Source organism: Rhincodon typus, chromosome 2 (genome assembly GCF_021869965.1).
Source record: "Rhincodon typus isolate 14 chromosome 2, sRhiTyp1.1, whole genome shotgun sequence".
Lineage (NCBI taxonomy): Eukaryota > Metazoa > Chordata > Chondrichthyes > Orectolobiformes > Rhincodontidae > Rhincodon > Rhincodon typus.
Window position 1 is genome coordinate 13,110,047 of NC_063333.1, and position 16,200 is coordinate 13,126,246.

Below are 16,200 nucleotides of genomic sequence, written 5' to 3' on the forward strand. Positions count from 1 at the left end.
AATCAGGAATAGGCCATTCAGCCCCTTGTGCCTGCTCCACCATTCAATAAGTTAATGGTTGATCTATTTGTAACATCAAATCCACATTCCTGCATACCCTGATAACCCTTCAGCCCCTTGTCTAACAATAATCTATCTGTCTTTGCCTTAAAAATATTCATGGACTCTGCTTCAACCAACTTTTCAGAGAAGACGAATGATTCTCTGAGAGAAAGAAAATCGCCTAACCTCTGTTTTAAAGGGCAACATCGATTTTTAGATCTAGAATCTTCCATAAGAAGAAACATCCTGTCCCTGTAAAGATCCTTCAGGATTTTATGTTTCAATAAGGTGCCTTTTAATCTTCTAAACTCCAGCAGATATAAGCCTAGCCTGTCCAACCTTCCTTATAAGATAACCTGCCTATTCCAGGTACAAGTCTCATAAACCTCCTCTGAACTGTCTTAGTCCTTTGAACCTCATAAACATCCTCTGAACTGTCCTTGGATAAGGTGACCAATATCATGCGCATTATCCAGAAGTGGTCTTGTCGGTGCCTTATATAATCAAAACAGACCATTGCTACATTTGTATTCAACTCCCCTCATGACAAATGATAATGTTCTGTTAGCTTTCCTAATTACTTACTATACCTCCAAAATAATCTATTGTAATTCCACATGATGACACTCGGATCCCTCTGTTCAAAAAACTGTTCAAATCATCTGCCATTTCCTTAATTTTCATTATTAATTCTCTAGTCTCACTCACTGTGGGACCAACAGTCATTTAATTGTATCCTTTCTTCTTCAAAGAGCCTTTACTATTTGTATTTTTTAATTTCCAGCTGGTTTTCTCTCTAAAGTTTTCACCTTTATTAAAGTTTTGGTAATTGTTGTTGATTTTCAAGCATGATCTCACTGAGGTGAGAACTCCAGGAGGCAATTGATAAGGTGTCATTTTAAAGTTATTGTGGAAAAGAAAAGGTCATGAGGTAGGAATTAGCAAATTGGCACAGATAGAAGGTTGGCTGACTAACTGACAGCAGGTAGTAAGTGTAAATGAGTCTTTTTCAGGTTGGACAAGACAGAGAGATATTGATAACACAATGTGGAGCTGGAGGAACACAACAGGCCAGGCAGCACCAGAGGAGCAGGAAAGTTGACGTTTCGGGCCGGGACCCTTCTTCAGAAATGTCCCGACCCCCATTACTGAAGAAGGGTCCTGACTCGAAACGTCAACTTTCCTGCTCCTCTGATGTTACCTCCTCCAGCTCCTCCAGCTCCATGCTGTGTTATCTCTGACTCCAGCATCTGCAGTTCTTACTATCTCGTAGAGCGATATTCCCTCTTTTTGGAGGGTGGGGGGCAGGCAGGGATTGGCGGTGGTGTCCAAAACAAGAGGGCATAACCTTAAAATCATATCTGGGCCACACAGAGAGGAAATCTAGATAACTCTCTCTGCCAAAAAAAATGTTGTTGAGCCTTGGCTTCAACTGAACCATTCTGAAAAAGGGTCACTGGACCTGAAACATTAACTCTGCTTTCTCTCCATAGATGCTGCCAGACCTGCTGAGTTTTGCCAGCAATTATTGTTTCTATTTCTGATTTCTAGCACTCATAATTCTTTGGTATTTTTGACATTCTCTCTCTCTGGGCTCCATCTCTGCCTATCCACACACTCCTCTCCATTCCCATCAGCCCTCCCCAACCCCACCTTCAGCATAAATACCACATTTTCCTAGTTACCATCAGTTCTGATGAAGGGTCACTGGACTTGAAACATTAATGTTTCTGTCTCTCCACAGATACTGCCAGACCTGCTGAGTTTCTTCAGCATTTCTGCTTCTGCTCCATACAGATACACATACATTCTGTCACTCTTCATGCTTTGTGCTGCCATTTCATCATATTTAAATTCAGCTGTCCAAAGAAATCCAATAAATTTTCTTTCTCAATTCAAAGGAGAAGCCTCTTCCCATATTAAGACAGAATTACATGTTGTAATTTCTGAATCAGAACAATGCTAGCACGAACCTCATGCCCTGCTCACACACGAAGGCTATAGAAAGAGAGCAGAGCAATGGGTTTGATTGTATAGAAGTCTGTATATGTGACTGAAACATTTCCCAACAGTATTGGGTGTTGGATTCCTTACTTAGGAAATTAGGCAAGATGGTTTCTCGCAGGTAACTTTAAAGAAAAACAGGTGTCTGATGCACCTCTTCACTGTGAGAAGTAACTCTTTCGCTCAGCTCATAGTTAGGGTATGCACTGCTTGGGAATTAGGTGGAGGCAGTTTCTATTGAAGAGGGCATCAGATGATTATTTGGGCAGAAACAGTGTGCAGAGATATGGGGAAAAGGCTACAGATTGGCAGAACTGGTGCAGGTGCGATTGGCCGAATGACATCCTTCTGGACCACAACAGTTACGTTATCCTTTTCAGAGTGGATAAGAATCATATTTCGGGGAAAGGCTACTTGACAAAAAATAGTGAAATGAAAGAAAACCCAAAACATTTCCAAAGCAACAAAGATGCTGCCAGTGGTAGTGAACTCTGCAGGAATTTAACCAAAACAGAAGTTGCTGACATGTTAAGAATTACTTGATATAAACGCCTACAGGAAAAGCTCAGTAGGTCTGGCAGTAACTATGAAGAAAATATCAGAGTTAACGTATGTATAGTCCAGGTAGCTGTGGGAGTCAGTGGGTTTGTAGTGGATATTAGTGGCCAGTCTATCCCCAGAAATGGAAACAGAGATGTTGAGGAAGGGAAGGGAGGAGTTGGAGATCGACCAGGTGAAGGTGAGGCAGGGTGGAAATTGGAAGCGAAATTGATGAACTTTTCCAAATCCGGATGAGAGAGGGAAGCAGCACTGATGATATCATCAATGTATCGGAGAAAGAGTTGTGGGTGGGGGCTGGAATCGGACTGGAACAAGGAATGTTCCACGTACCCCATGAAGAGCCAGGCATAACTGGGGCCCATATGGGTACCCATGACCACCCCTCTGACCTGAAGAAAATGACAGGAGTTAAAAGAGAAGTTGTTGAGGGTGAGGATGAGCTTGTTCAAGCAGAGGAGGGTGAGGGTGGGTGAGGACAGTTCGGGCCTTCACTCCAGGAAGAAGCGGAGAGCCCTAAGACTATTCTGGTGGGAGATGGACATGCAAAGGGATTGCACGTCCACGGTAAAGAGGAGGCAGCTGGAGCCTGCAAACTGGAAATTTTCAAACCGGCGTTAAGGAATCATGGATGTACGTGGGCAGGGATTGGACCAGGGAAGAGAAGACTGAGTCAAGGTAGGAAGAGATGAGTTCTGTGGGGCAGGAGCAGGCTGAAACAATGGTTTTTTGCCCAGACAGTCCTGTGTGTGTGGATTTTTGGAAGAATTTAGAAGCGAGCTAGGTGGGGCTGGAGGACTATCAGCTTGGAAGCAGTGCGGGGGGAGATCGTTGGATGAAATGATATCAGTTACTATCGTACATACAATGGCTTGATGCGTCATGGTGGGGTCATGGTCCAGGGGAAGATAGGAGGAGGTATCTGAGGTGCTCAGCCTCTGCCCTTATCGGCAGGCTTAATAACAAAGTCAGGGTTAGATCTAAGCGCACAGAGTGCAGACAGTTATCACACAGCCTGCCATTACATACTACCTATCGTTGGTCCACTAACAGTCCACATTAATAGCTACTCACCCTCCTAGCCAGATCGTTATCAACTCCTTTGTCTATCCCACTGCTCTTCTCTCTCTTTGGACTCTATCTTTTATCATATCATTTACTCCCTACCCCATCCCCCTTCCTGTTTTCTGCATATAAACCAACGTTTTCCCAGCTACCATCAGTCCTGCGGAAGGGTCACCGGACCCGAAACATTAACTCTGATATTTTCTTCTTAGTTGCTGCCAGACCTGCTGAGCTTTTCCAGCAACTTCTGCTTTTACTGCAGTTAACTTGTATTGGATAATCTCCCCACTTTGTATAACTTGGCATGATACACAGGGCTCTGAAACAGAGGATATTTGCTTGATGAAGGTGGGCACAGGATTGACTTGGGTCTGCCAACCTGAGAAGCTGTTTGGAGGTGGCTACAGGGAGAGATGAGTATCAAAATAGTTAGAAAGTGTCTCTTGGTTCTCTGGGACTTTGTTCAAGCTGTTTTTAAAGTTGTTTTATAAGACTCTCCATCCCACTCCCCTCATATCCCATCCACTTCCAGTGCCCCTTCTGTAACAGTGCCTCATACCACATCCCTAGCTACTCACCAGTATGCATTCTGGTCCTCAGAACCCAGGCAGAGAGAAAAGAAAGCTCCGATGAACCTAACAGAGCACTTGCTCACACACAGTTGAGACTGAAAGAACACTCTTATTCATGAAACTTGTGAAACTCAAAAGGGTTCAGAAAACATTTATAAGGATGTTAACAAAAACAGAAGTTGCTGGAAAAGCTCAGCGGGTCTGGCAGCATCTGTGAAGAAAAAAAATCAGGGTTAACGTTTCGGGTCCGGTGACCCTTCCTCAGTTCTGAGGAATGGAAAACGTAAGAAGTGATGAACAAGTTCCTTGTGACAAAGGCAGGCTTTGAATTACCATACTGTGAGTGATCCTTGCTAAGCAGATAATGGGCGAACCAGATCCCTTTGTAGCCAACCTCCACTGAAGGACCTACAGTCCCTTTATGCACTTGTGAAGAGACAAACATTGCTGCAATTTACTGAGGTGTGTTACCTCTACAGACAAAATGGCATTAATTTCTGTAATTGCATCACTTTAAAAATTACTTTAATTGCATTAAACTCAGCAAACTAGGAGGCTATCACTTTCCTCTGGGGATTAAGAAGTGGGTGAATGGACAGTGTACTAACCATTCCCCTATAAACTAGTGCTTGCAGCTGGTGTCTCCATTTCATGCACAGTCCACAGTAATTTGAGCCTCAACTCTTCTGCTTGCTTTGTTAAGAGTTCCTTCATAAAATGAACATGATGTTGACAAATGTTCCATCATTCCTTGTCACTCCCACAATGTGAATAATCCTTTTGCTGTTAATAAGATTAAAGGCATTAACTAACATTTAACCTCTAAAATCTTTACAAAGTAGTGGACTTATTCAGGTTAAATCAATAGCAACTGCAGCCAAGTTTATCTTTGAAACAAACAATCATTTCCGTTATTGGCTGATCCTACAGTTAGGTGGAGAGTTACAACTCAAACTGCCTGAAGAGGAAGACCCACTACAAGTAGCATCAAGAAGCTAATGGTGAGGATCATCTATTACATCTCTCAATTTAATTTGATTGAGACTTAGAAAAATAGGAGCAGGACTAAGCCATTTAGCCCTTCAAGCCTGCTCCACCATTCAATGTAATCATGGCTAATCACCCAGCTCAGTACTCTTTGTCCCCATACCCTTTGATCCCTTCAGATCAATATCTAACTTTTTCTTGAAAGCACTTAACATTTTGGCTTCAACTCCTTTCTGTGGCAGAAAATTGCATAGGCTCAGCGCTCTGTGAGTGAAAGTATTTCTCCTTGTCTCAGAGGCGAGCACAATAGCGTCATTTAAGATGTATCTAGACAGATACATGAATGGGCAGGGAGCAGAGGGATACAGATCCTTGGAAAGTAGGTGACAGGTTTAGACAGAGGATCTGGATCGGCACAGGCTTGGAGGGCCGAAGGGCCTGTTCCTGTGCTGTAATTTTCTTTATTCTTTGTTCCTAAATGGCCTACTTATATCCTTAGACTGTGACCCCCTAGTTCTGGACTCTCCAGTCATTGGAAATATCCTTCCTGTTGAGGTTGGTTGGCTCGCCAAGCTGTTTTGTTCCGCAGACGTTTCGTTACCGTGCTAGGTAACATCCTCAGTGCAGCCTCTGATGAAGCGTCGGTGTGTTTTCCCGACTGGTTTTTAAACTCTGGGGTCCGTTGCGATGGATTGCCTCACTTCTGGGTTTCCTCCGTAGTGGAATGTATCTGGGGTCGAGTTCAATGTGTTTATTAATAGCCTGCTTCGTGGAGTGCCATGCTTCCAGGAATTCTCGTGCTTGTCTCTGCCTAGCCTGTCCCAGGATCTTGGTGTTGTCCCAGACGAAGTCATGGTTCTCCTTGTCCGTGCGGATTGAGATGAGTGAGTATTGGTCGTGTCTTTTTGTAGCCAGTTGGTGTTCATGTACTCTCGTTGTTAGTTTCCTTCCTGTTTGTCCGATGTAGTGTTTCTCGCAGTCTCTGCAGGGGATCTTGTAGATGACATTGGTCCTGTCCATGGCAGGGAGTGGGTCTTTAGTTCGGGTGAGCACTTGTCGTAGGGTTGATGTGGGTTTGTGTGCCACTCTGATGCCCAGCGGTCGTAGAAGTCTTGTGGTGAGTTCTGACATGTTCCTGATGTAGGGTAGTGTGATGAGTGTGTCGGGGCATGTAGAACCTTTCTGATGCTGTTCCTGTAGGCATCTCCTGACCCAGTTCTTTGGATATCCATTATCCTTGAACACTTGGAAGAGGTATTCCTCCTCCTCTTGGCGTAGTTCCATGTTGCTGCAGTGTGTTGTTGCCCTTTTGAATAGCGTTCGCACGCAGCTTCGTTTGTGTGTGCTGGGATGGTTACTACTGAAGTTCAATACCTGGTCTATGTGTGTGGCTTTACGGTGTACTTTCGTTTGCAGTTCCCCATTTGTCTTGCGCTCTATCATGACGTCCAGGAATGGGAGTTGTTTGTTCCTCTCCTCCTTTCTGGTGAATTTTATTCCGGTGAGGGTGTTGTTTATGAGTTTGTGTGTCTCTTCTAATTTGGTCCATTTAATGATGGCAAAGGTGTCTTCTACGTAGCGTATCCATAGTTTAGGTTGGATTTGCGGAAGGGCAGTCCTTTCCAGTCTTTGCATCACTGCTTTTGCTATGAGTCTGGAGATAGGCGATCCCATGGGTGTCCTGTTGATTTGCTCGTATGTTTGGCCGTTGAAGGTGAAGTGGGTGGTCAGGCATAGGTCCAGTAGTTTAAGCATGTTCAAACCCACATCAACCCTACGGCAAGTGCTCACCCGAACTAAAGACCCACTCCCCGCCATGGACAGGACCAAAGTCATCTACAAGATCCCCTGCAGAGACTGCGAGAAACACTACATCGGACAAACAGGAAGGAAACTAACAACAAGAGTACATGAACACCAACTGGCTTCAAAAAGACACGACCAATACTCACTCATCTCAATCCACATAGACAAGGAGAACCATGACTTTGACTGGGACAACACCAAGATCCTGGGACAGGCTAGGCAGAGACAAGCACTAGAATTCCTGGAAGCATGGCACTCCACGAAGCAGGCTATTAATAAACACATTGAACTCAACCCCATATACATTCCACTACGGAGGAAACCCGGAAGTGAGACAATCCATCGCAACGGACCCCAGAGTTTAAAAACCAGGCTGGAAAACACACCGACGCTTCATCAGAGGCTGCACTGAGGATGTTACCAAGCACAGTAACGAAACGTCTGCAGAACAACAAAACAGCTCGGCGAGCCAACCAACCTCAACACCCACAACCCGAGCTACAGATCTACTCCAAAACCTTATATCCTTCCTGTGTTTGCTCTGAAGTTTGTTGAAGTTATACCAGTCACAAATATTGGCTGTCTGTATGGATGGCAGATATGGCTTGTTTGAATGAAGTCATTAAGTGCTGTTTACTATTGGTGTGATCACCCATGCTGGCATGGCTGTTAGACATCCCAGACACAGTGCAGGCCTAGGTCACCAACTACAAAGGCACATAATGGCTGTCGAGGCAGGACAGTCCTGATCATCATGGTTCGGAGCATCACCAAACTGTGACCGCCAATTTGCTGTGATCATGTGGGCAATGTTAGTGTCTCAAGGTCTCCATGTTAAACAAAATCCCACATGGGCTTCCAATAAGGTCTATTTGCCAAATCCTATGGCAGTGGAGAATTGATGATGAGGAAAGGGCCATGAGCATGAGATTCCTTCTTCAAGAATCTGCAGCCAGGTGATAAATGCTTGAAGGTTTTGGGCCAGAGGTATCTTCAGGTTGTAGCATCTGTAACTGAATAGTCATCTTAAGGATCTCTTCTGCTCACCCCAAATGGGGAGGTGCTCATTAAACTGGCCCAAAAAAGACACTGCCCCACGTTTTTCTGGCTGTGGAGCCAAAACCTGAGGGATCACTATCTTGGGAGAGGGTCAGAGAAAAAAAATTCTAACTCTTACAACTTGGAATGTTATAATGGCCACTGACAATCTCAAGAGTGATAATCCCAAAAGAAGAACTGCAATCCTATCAGGTGAACTATGAATTCCCCAAATTGATATCGGTGCCCTCAGTGAGACTCGCCTTCCTGGGGAGGGACAGCTAAAGGTTGGGCGATATACCTTTTACTGGAAAGAAAAGTCTGACAACAATCCACGTGTCCACAGAGTTGGTTTTACCCAGAATAGGATCTTGGGTGCACTGCCAGAACTCAGCAATCATCTAAGTGAAAGGCTCATGATACTTCACTTAATTAATCAATATGTCACCATCTATACACTCATATGTACCTGCAAACTCAATTAACCATACACTCACTCACATACATTGACACACTTACGCGCAATCACACACTCACACCTACACACTCGCACCTTCACATTTACTCGCATACACACACCTCCACACACATTCACTCATTTGCAGTAACAGATTGACTGACACAGTGACTGACTGAATAACTCACTCACAAACATGTTGATTCATTCACTTACATTCACTCACTGCCACACACACACAGAGAAACAAAAGAGATTAATACCACTGTGGTCAACATTGCGACTACTTGGCATTGACATGCATAGACATTGTTGGTTCCACTCTGCAGCAAAATGGCACAAAATGTTACCAACGCCAGTTCTTCCATACTTACTGGTTTTGAGGTAGCATTGGAGCTGGTCTGTGGGGCGAGTGGCTTTACTGCCACCATAGGTGGGGCTACCGGAACAGAGAATCGCTGGCCTGTGTCTGGCGGTGAAGAGTAGGAACGAGATCGAGCATCCAAACGTTCAGGTTCCTGTTTGTACGATTCCAGAGGGAAGGCTGGTTTGGTGGATTGTACTGGGGTGGAGGGAGTAGAGAGTCCCGAGGCTGTAGAAGGGGAGGCAGAGGAACATATTATTAACATTACTCAAAACAGAAATTATTATAGAAATTTATTTCTTCCCTTAGAGATGTAAAATGGGCATTAATGAAGATGTGAAAAGGAGACAGCTTCAGTGCATAATCTCTGTCCTCTGTCTTTCTTACATTTTCACCTCCACCCCAGCTGCATTTTTGTCTTGTTGACTTTTCTCTCAGTAAAGTGGACCCATATTCTCCATCTCACACCTTTACCTGCACCCATTTCTCATCTGTATTTCTCCTGTACTGCCACGAGCACTCCCCATGTCTTCTGCTGTGGGCACCCTCACCATCTATTCCACTCGCTCCTCATCCTCTTCTGTTAACAGCCTAGAAATCGCCATTTTCCAGCCCCTTTTAGTTCTGAGAAAGTCGTAATGGACCAAAAACATTGATGGTTAATCTGTCCATAGATGCAGCCAGACCTTCTGGGTTTCTCCAGCACTTTGTTTCATTTCAGATTTCCAGCATCCTCAATATTTTGCTTTTAATGAAGTTTCAAAGACTGTTTTTTCTTTCTGACACCAGTTTCACCTTTAACGTTTACTGTACAACCAATCTTAGTGATGGTTAATATTTTATAATAAACAGTAGAGTTTGCAAAAAATTACTCAGAACAGCAAATGAACACAGGAAGAGAGGATAATGATTACCTTTCAAGAATATACTTTGCAAGGTTTTGCCCTTTTTAATACTCTTAAAAGGTCATAATTTAATCTTCCTTTACTGTTTGCAAAACTACAATGTACATTCAAATGCATTACTACAAGGGCTACAGTGAATGTGTACACAGTTCGTGCATCAATACAAAAACTCAAGGATGCAAAGGCAAAGTCATTTGGTGTACTGAATTAACAATGCAGAATGCAAGACTGCATACAGTTGACACAAAAGCTGTGAGAAAAACGTCTCAAACTGAACAAAAGTGAAAGCAAACTTGCCATAAATTATACATTTTTTTTGTTCCTCAACAGAGTAGAAAGAACTAGTCACAGAGTCATACAGTCATACCACACGGAAACAGGATCTTCGGTCCAACTCATCCACGCCAACCAGACATCCCAATCTGACCAAGTCCCATTTGCCAGCATTTGGCCCATATCCCTTAAAACCCTTCCTATTCATATTCCCATCCAGATGCCTTTTAAATGTTGTCATTTGTACCCAACTCCACCACTTCCTCTGGCAGCTTGTTCCATGTACACACCACACTCTGCATGAAAAAGTTATCCCTCAGGTTCTTTTTAAATCTTTCCCCTCTTACCTTAAACCTACACCCTCTTGTTTTGAACTCCCCACCCTGGGGAAAAGACTTTGGCTATTCACCTTATCCGTGCCCCTCATGATTTTATAAACTTCTATAAGGTCACCCCTCAGCCTTCAACGCTCCAGGGAAAAAAAGCTCTGGCCTATTCAGCCTCTTCCTACAGCTCAAACCCTCCAACCCTGGCAACATCCCGGTAAATCGTTTCTGCACCTTTTCCAAGTTTAAGAACATCCTTCCTATACAAGGGTGATCAGAAATGTATGCAGTATTCTAAAAGTGGCCTCACCAATATCCTGTACAGCTGCAACATGACGTTCCAACTCTTATACTCAATGCACTGACCAATAAAGGCAAGCGTGCTAAATACCTTCTTTCCCATTCTGTCTATCTGCAACTCCAGTTTCAAGGAACTATGCACCTGGCGCCCCAGGTCTCATTGTTCAGCAACACTCCCTTGGGCCCTACCACTAAATGTATAAGTCCTGTCCTGGTTTGCCCTACTAAAATGCAACATCTCGCATTTATCTAAATTAAACTCCAACTGCCACTCCTCAGCTCATTGGCCCAGCTGATCAGGGTCCCATTGTACTCTGAGATAACCTTCTTCACGCACAGCATATGGGATCTCGGGTTTCATAAACAGAATCACAATCACTTGCAGCATGAGGGGAGACCAATCTGCCCAATCAGTCCGTGCTGGCTCTTTGTGGAGCAATCTCATTCACCACCAGCCCACCCCAACCCCCCAAACTGCAAGGTGATTTGCCCCAAGGGTTTTAACAGCTGAAATACCAACCTTCTTTGTAAAACAGGTCCCAGCTCAATCCCATAAAAACCTGAAACACTGACATTTTCCTCATTCATTTTGAATCTGACTGCAAATGTATTCCCCAACAACTGAATGTTGACAAATAATACATACAGTCTACTGACCATTCAAAGTTCTTCTTTGGTATCAGACACTTCTTACTGCCTCCCCCCAAATTATATAGCAGCTAGAGCTACTTTGAACATATCAATGCAGGAGGTGTTTCTTATCCTTCTCCTCTGGCAAGATTCCATTTGAAGAAGCAGATCATTTAAGTTAAGCTTCTAGTCAGCCCTCCTCAGATCCCCTTTCAACTGCAATTGTTTTTTGTCTGATTAAGGTTTTGTGACGTGCCTTGGCGTGTTTTCCAATGTTCAACGTTCTTTATAAAGGTACGTTGTCATTCAGCATCTTCAAAACAAAAATGAAGGAGACTGTGCAGTGGTAAGATAAAAGCAGTTAAGCTCTGTTTAGGTAAAGTAATGCCTAATTTTGAGGGATTCAGCTGGGAACCCCCTTGTTTCTGACACAGGTAGTTATGGGTTCCAGCCCCATTCCAGCAATTTGCGCATACGCATAAATCCCAGAGTTAAACTGAGCGAATGCTGTGGGAGGAATTTAAAAAGGAAAACATACAATTAAGATTAATTAGTAAAATCTGCATGCCCCTGATTGTGCCCACTTGAATCAAAACTTTGAACTTTCAATGACTATAATTTACGACCAAGGTGGCATTGACACTGCCGTATCTGAAACAATTAAATATTTACCACAGTTGAGGGCTCCAACTGTAAATTATTGACCAAGATGGTCAAATATGCATTTGTAATCTAAAGTGAATTACTTTGCTGATTGTGGATCAGAAAGCTGCAACTAAACCACAGCAACAACTTGCATTTAAACAGCTCTTTTCAAAAAGACTTACATTTTTATAGCAACTTTCACAAGTATAGGATTTCCCAAAGTGCTTCACAGTCAATGAGATCCCTTATGAGATGTAGTCATTGTTATAATGTTGAAAGCATGGTAGTCAATTTGTATACAAGCTAGCTCCCAGAAGGTGTGCATATATGATCAGATAACCTGTTTTCAGTGATTTTGATGGCCAGGTCACCAGGGACAGCTCCCCCGCTATTGCGATAATGTGAAGGGAACTTTTATTCCCACCTGAGAGTGCACAGGAGAGCCTTGGTGTAACATCACATCTGAAAGATGGTTCCTCCAACAGTACTCCCTAGGTATAACACCGGAATGTCACCTTTGAGTTTTGTGCTAAAGTCATTGGAATGGAACTGACACCTATAACCTTTTGACCCAAAGCAAGGGTGCTACCAGCTTAATCATGACTGACATTGCAGTGAATGGTACCAAGGCACTTACGAGAAAAAGTCTGACATTGAACCACATAATAACTTATTCAGGTAGGTTACGAACAGTTTGGGCAATGAGATATGTTTCAAGGAGGAAAAAAACCAAAGAACTGCTGGAAATCCGAAACTAAAACTGAAATTGCTGCAGAAACTCAGCAGATCTGGAGAGGATGCAGAGTTAACGTTTCGGGTCCAGTGACACTTCTTTGGAACTGGAGTGCGTTTTAAATGGGGGAAGACAGATCTAGAGGGGAAGATAGACTTAATGAGGGACTTCCAGAAGGACCAGGGCTGAGGCAGCTGAAAGTATGTCTGCCAATTGTGGATTGATCAAATCAAAGATGGACAAGACGCTGAAACAGGAAGAGTGCAGAGATCTTGGTGCGTGGTAAGGTTGGGGGAGATTACAGAAATGTGGAAGATTGAGGCCATGGAGAGATTTCAAAACAAAGATCATTTTTAAGTCAAGGCATTCTGTGAAGAACTGTTGCATAATAATCCAATGGCACTAACTCTCCACTGCCAGCCCTCTAGTCCAATCCCAAAGATACCAATAATGTTGTCCTAAAACACACAATGGATATGTCAGCCCTTGAAGCACAGATCCTGAGTCAGTCAACTGTAATCATAAAATAAGCCTGCTGACTTCAGTAAATCATGGTATGTCTGTTTTGCTGAATGAATGGGTCAGGAACTGCAGCTCAGTTTAGGTTTAAAGCAACTTAAAGTACTTTCAGACACTTTAAGCAAGCTTTGAGCACTTGCACAGCATTAATCAATTTGACACCCACAGATACCACAAACACACAACTATTCTGTTAACCCTGATTAGGACAGAACTAGTAACAGCCTTTTACTCACACACAGATCTTTGGCCAGACATCTCCAGTATCCCTGCTCAGAGGGCACAATATAACGCACAGAAGCAGAACAGCTTCCTGTAATTTAAGAACTGCTCTGGCTTTCAGAGTAGTTTTCCGTGATCACGTGAGTATGATTGCTTAAGTGGCTGCAAGCTAAATATTTTCTTCTCAAACATTTCCATCAGAATTCTTCTTTTATACGTAATTTGTCACTTTTATATTCTTGCCTGAATATGGCAAATCTCTGACTCAAACAAAACAAATTTTCTCTGGTTTAAAAAATACACCAGTACGAAGTTATTGCCTGATGAAGTTACTGCAAATTGTACAAACAACATTTATATTTTTACAGTGATTTTACATAGAAAAGAATACCAAGAAAAAGAATTGCTAATCCAAAAGACGAATTAAGATTTCGGTCAATAAGGATATCGCTGACAAAGACAACATTTAATGCAGGTAAAAACTGAAAGAACTGTGGATGCTGGAAATCAGAAACAAAAACTGAAATTGCTGGAAAAGCACAGCAAGTCTGGCAGCAAATGTGGAGAGAAATCAGAGTTAATGTTGCGGATCCAGTTCTGAGGAAGGGTCACTGGACCGAAACGTTAACGCTGATTTCCTTCCACATTTAATGCAGGCCCCTAATTGCTGCAGAGAAGGCGGTGGTGAGCTGTGTTCTTGAATCGCCACAGTGTTTGGGTGTGTAGATGCACCCACAATGCTGTTAGAATGGGACTTCATGAATTTGATCCAGCAATGATGAAGCAACAATGAGTTATACCCCAATTGGGGAGACGTGATTCAGAGGCTGCAATGTGCTTGAGAACACCCTTAAGATGTACTTGTACTTAAGATGTTAGGGGAGGCGATGGTGTAGTGCTATTATCGCTGGACTGTTAATCAGGGGACCTGGGTTCAAATCCCACCACGGCAGATGGTAGAATTTGAATAAAAAATATCTGGAATTAAGAGTCTAATGATGACCATGAAGCCACTGCTGATTGTTGGAAAAACCCAGTTGGTACACTAATGTCCTTTAGGGAAGCAAACTGCCATCCTTACCCGGTCTGGCCTACAAGTGACTCCAGACCCACAGCAATGTGGTTGACTCTTAACTGCCCTCTGGGCAATTAGGGATGGGCAATAAATGCTGCCTAGCCAGCGATGCCCTCATCCTGTGAATGAATAAAGGAAAAAAAAACTTAGCCATAACATAAACGCAAATAATGAAAACAGGAAGTGCTGAAGAAAAGAAACAGGTTAGGCAGATTCTGTGAAGAGAGAAACAGAGTTAATATTTTGGAACTCAAACTGGACTTGAAGTGTTAACTCTGCCTTTCCTTCTCCACCGATACTGCCAGACCTGTTGAGCTTCTCCTGCATTTTGCTGTCATTTCAGATCTCTAGTATCCGCAATACTTCACTTTTACATAAATGGAAGTTTTTTTTTCCTTTCCAGATAATGCATGAAGAGAATACCAATAATCAAGAGTGGCTGAAAAGGAAAATAGGTTCCAGCAACGAAAGGTGACAATAGGAGCAATTGATTAAAAGCACGGCGAAACATCCCCATTTCAGAAGTATCAGACAGACATTTTTGTGATCTTTCAGGCTACTGTTTACGAGGTTAATCTGTAACTGTGGGTTCATGGCAATTTATAACCATCTACAACTTATAGCCACGCTGCTCTGATACAACCTATTGTGTCCATTTTAATCCAATTCCGCTCTTTCCCCAACACCATGTGAAATGTGCTTTTTGAAAGTTACACTTCCACTATGTTTCCAATTGTGGATTCCAGATTCTTAACAACTTGCTGAGTAAAAACAAAACCATCTCACCTTGAAAGTTTAAATCTACGCCCTCTGGTTGCCCTTCTCCAACTGAAAACTGCTTTTCCTTATCTACGTTATCAAAGCCCTCGCCGTTTGGAATGTCTCTGTTAGATGTTCCCTCAATCTTCTCTGCTCCAAAATCAACAATCTCAGTTTCTCTGGTGTTTCACATAAACCAAATCTTAGGGCTGGATTCACACTCCCCCAAGGATGGGGTTTGTGTTGGGAGGGGGTGCGGGAGCACTCAAACTCCAGAGGGTGCTGTGCCTTCCTTGTACGCCTGTCCTCACTGCCAGTTTACCAGCGGCAGGTTGGGCATTGGGCAGCCCACCATCAGGCCCAAGTAGGCAAAGAATGTCCCCTTTAAGAGACCCACACTGCTTCTGCCAGGTGGTGGGACAGATGTACGCCAACAGCTTTCCCCGTGCAGACTGGTGTCAGCTGGGTGCCATCAGAGGGTCTCCTCAAGGAGTAGCTCTCTCTTCCTGGGTTGCCCCCCACCACCAAACACCCCCACCCGGTCTGTCTGCCAACACCAACGCTTACCCTCCCCCTTCCAGTCAGCCACTCCCAGTGAGACCCCAGACTCATGTGCAATCACACATCCAGTGCTGCAAGCCTCACATATTTATTTTCAGAAATGGTTCACCTTGATTGTTATGGTTTGTTTCAATAACAGGATTTATTAGGAAAAAGCTTGGTTTTGACACAGAATCTTCTGACAAAGTCACGAGGCAGTTACACAGAAGCAACTTCACAGACATACATGGAATGAAAAAAATGGATGAAATGGCATAGATAGGAGCAGACTTTTTACAGTAGTTGAGTCTGGAATGAGGGACCAGATTTTACACTGTTGTAAAGAAGAGTCATGTAGACTCGAAATGTTACTGTGTTTC

General features: G+C 43.4%; 1 protein-coding gene across 1 annotated transcript in view; it reads right to left on the reverse strand.

Moving 5' to 3' along the window:
• Window positions 1-5,356: 5,356 nt before the first annotated feature.
• Window positions 5,357-16,200, reverse strand: part of LOC125487346 (5'-AMP-activated protein kinase subunit gamma-2-like) — a 213,138-nt gene continuing 202,294 nt past the window's right edge. The window contains exons 4-5 of the mRNA XM_048618592.1: window positions 8,880-9,121; window positions 5,357-5,461 (exon numbers count right to left, since the gene is read on the reverse strand). Coding sequence (XP_048474549.1) covers window positions 5,357-5,461; window positions 8,880-9,121 — 347 coding nt within the window. The remainder of the gene's footprint in view (window positions 5,462-8,879; window positions 9,122-16,200) is intronic.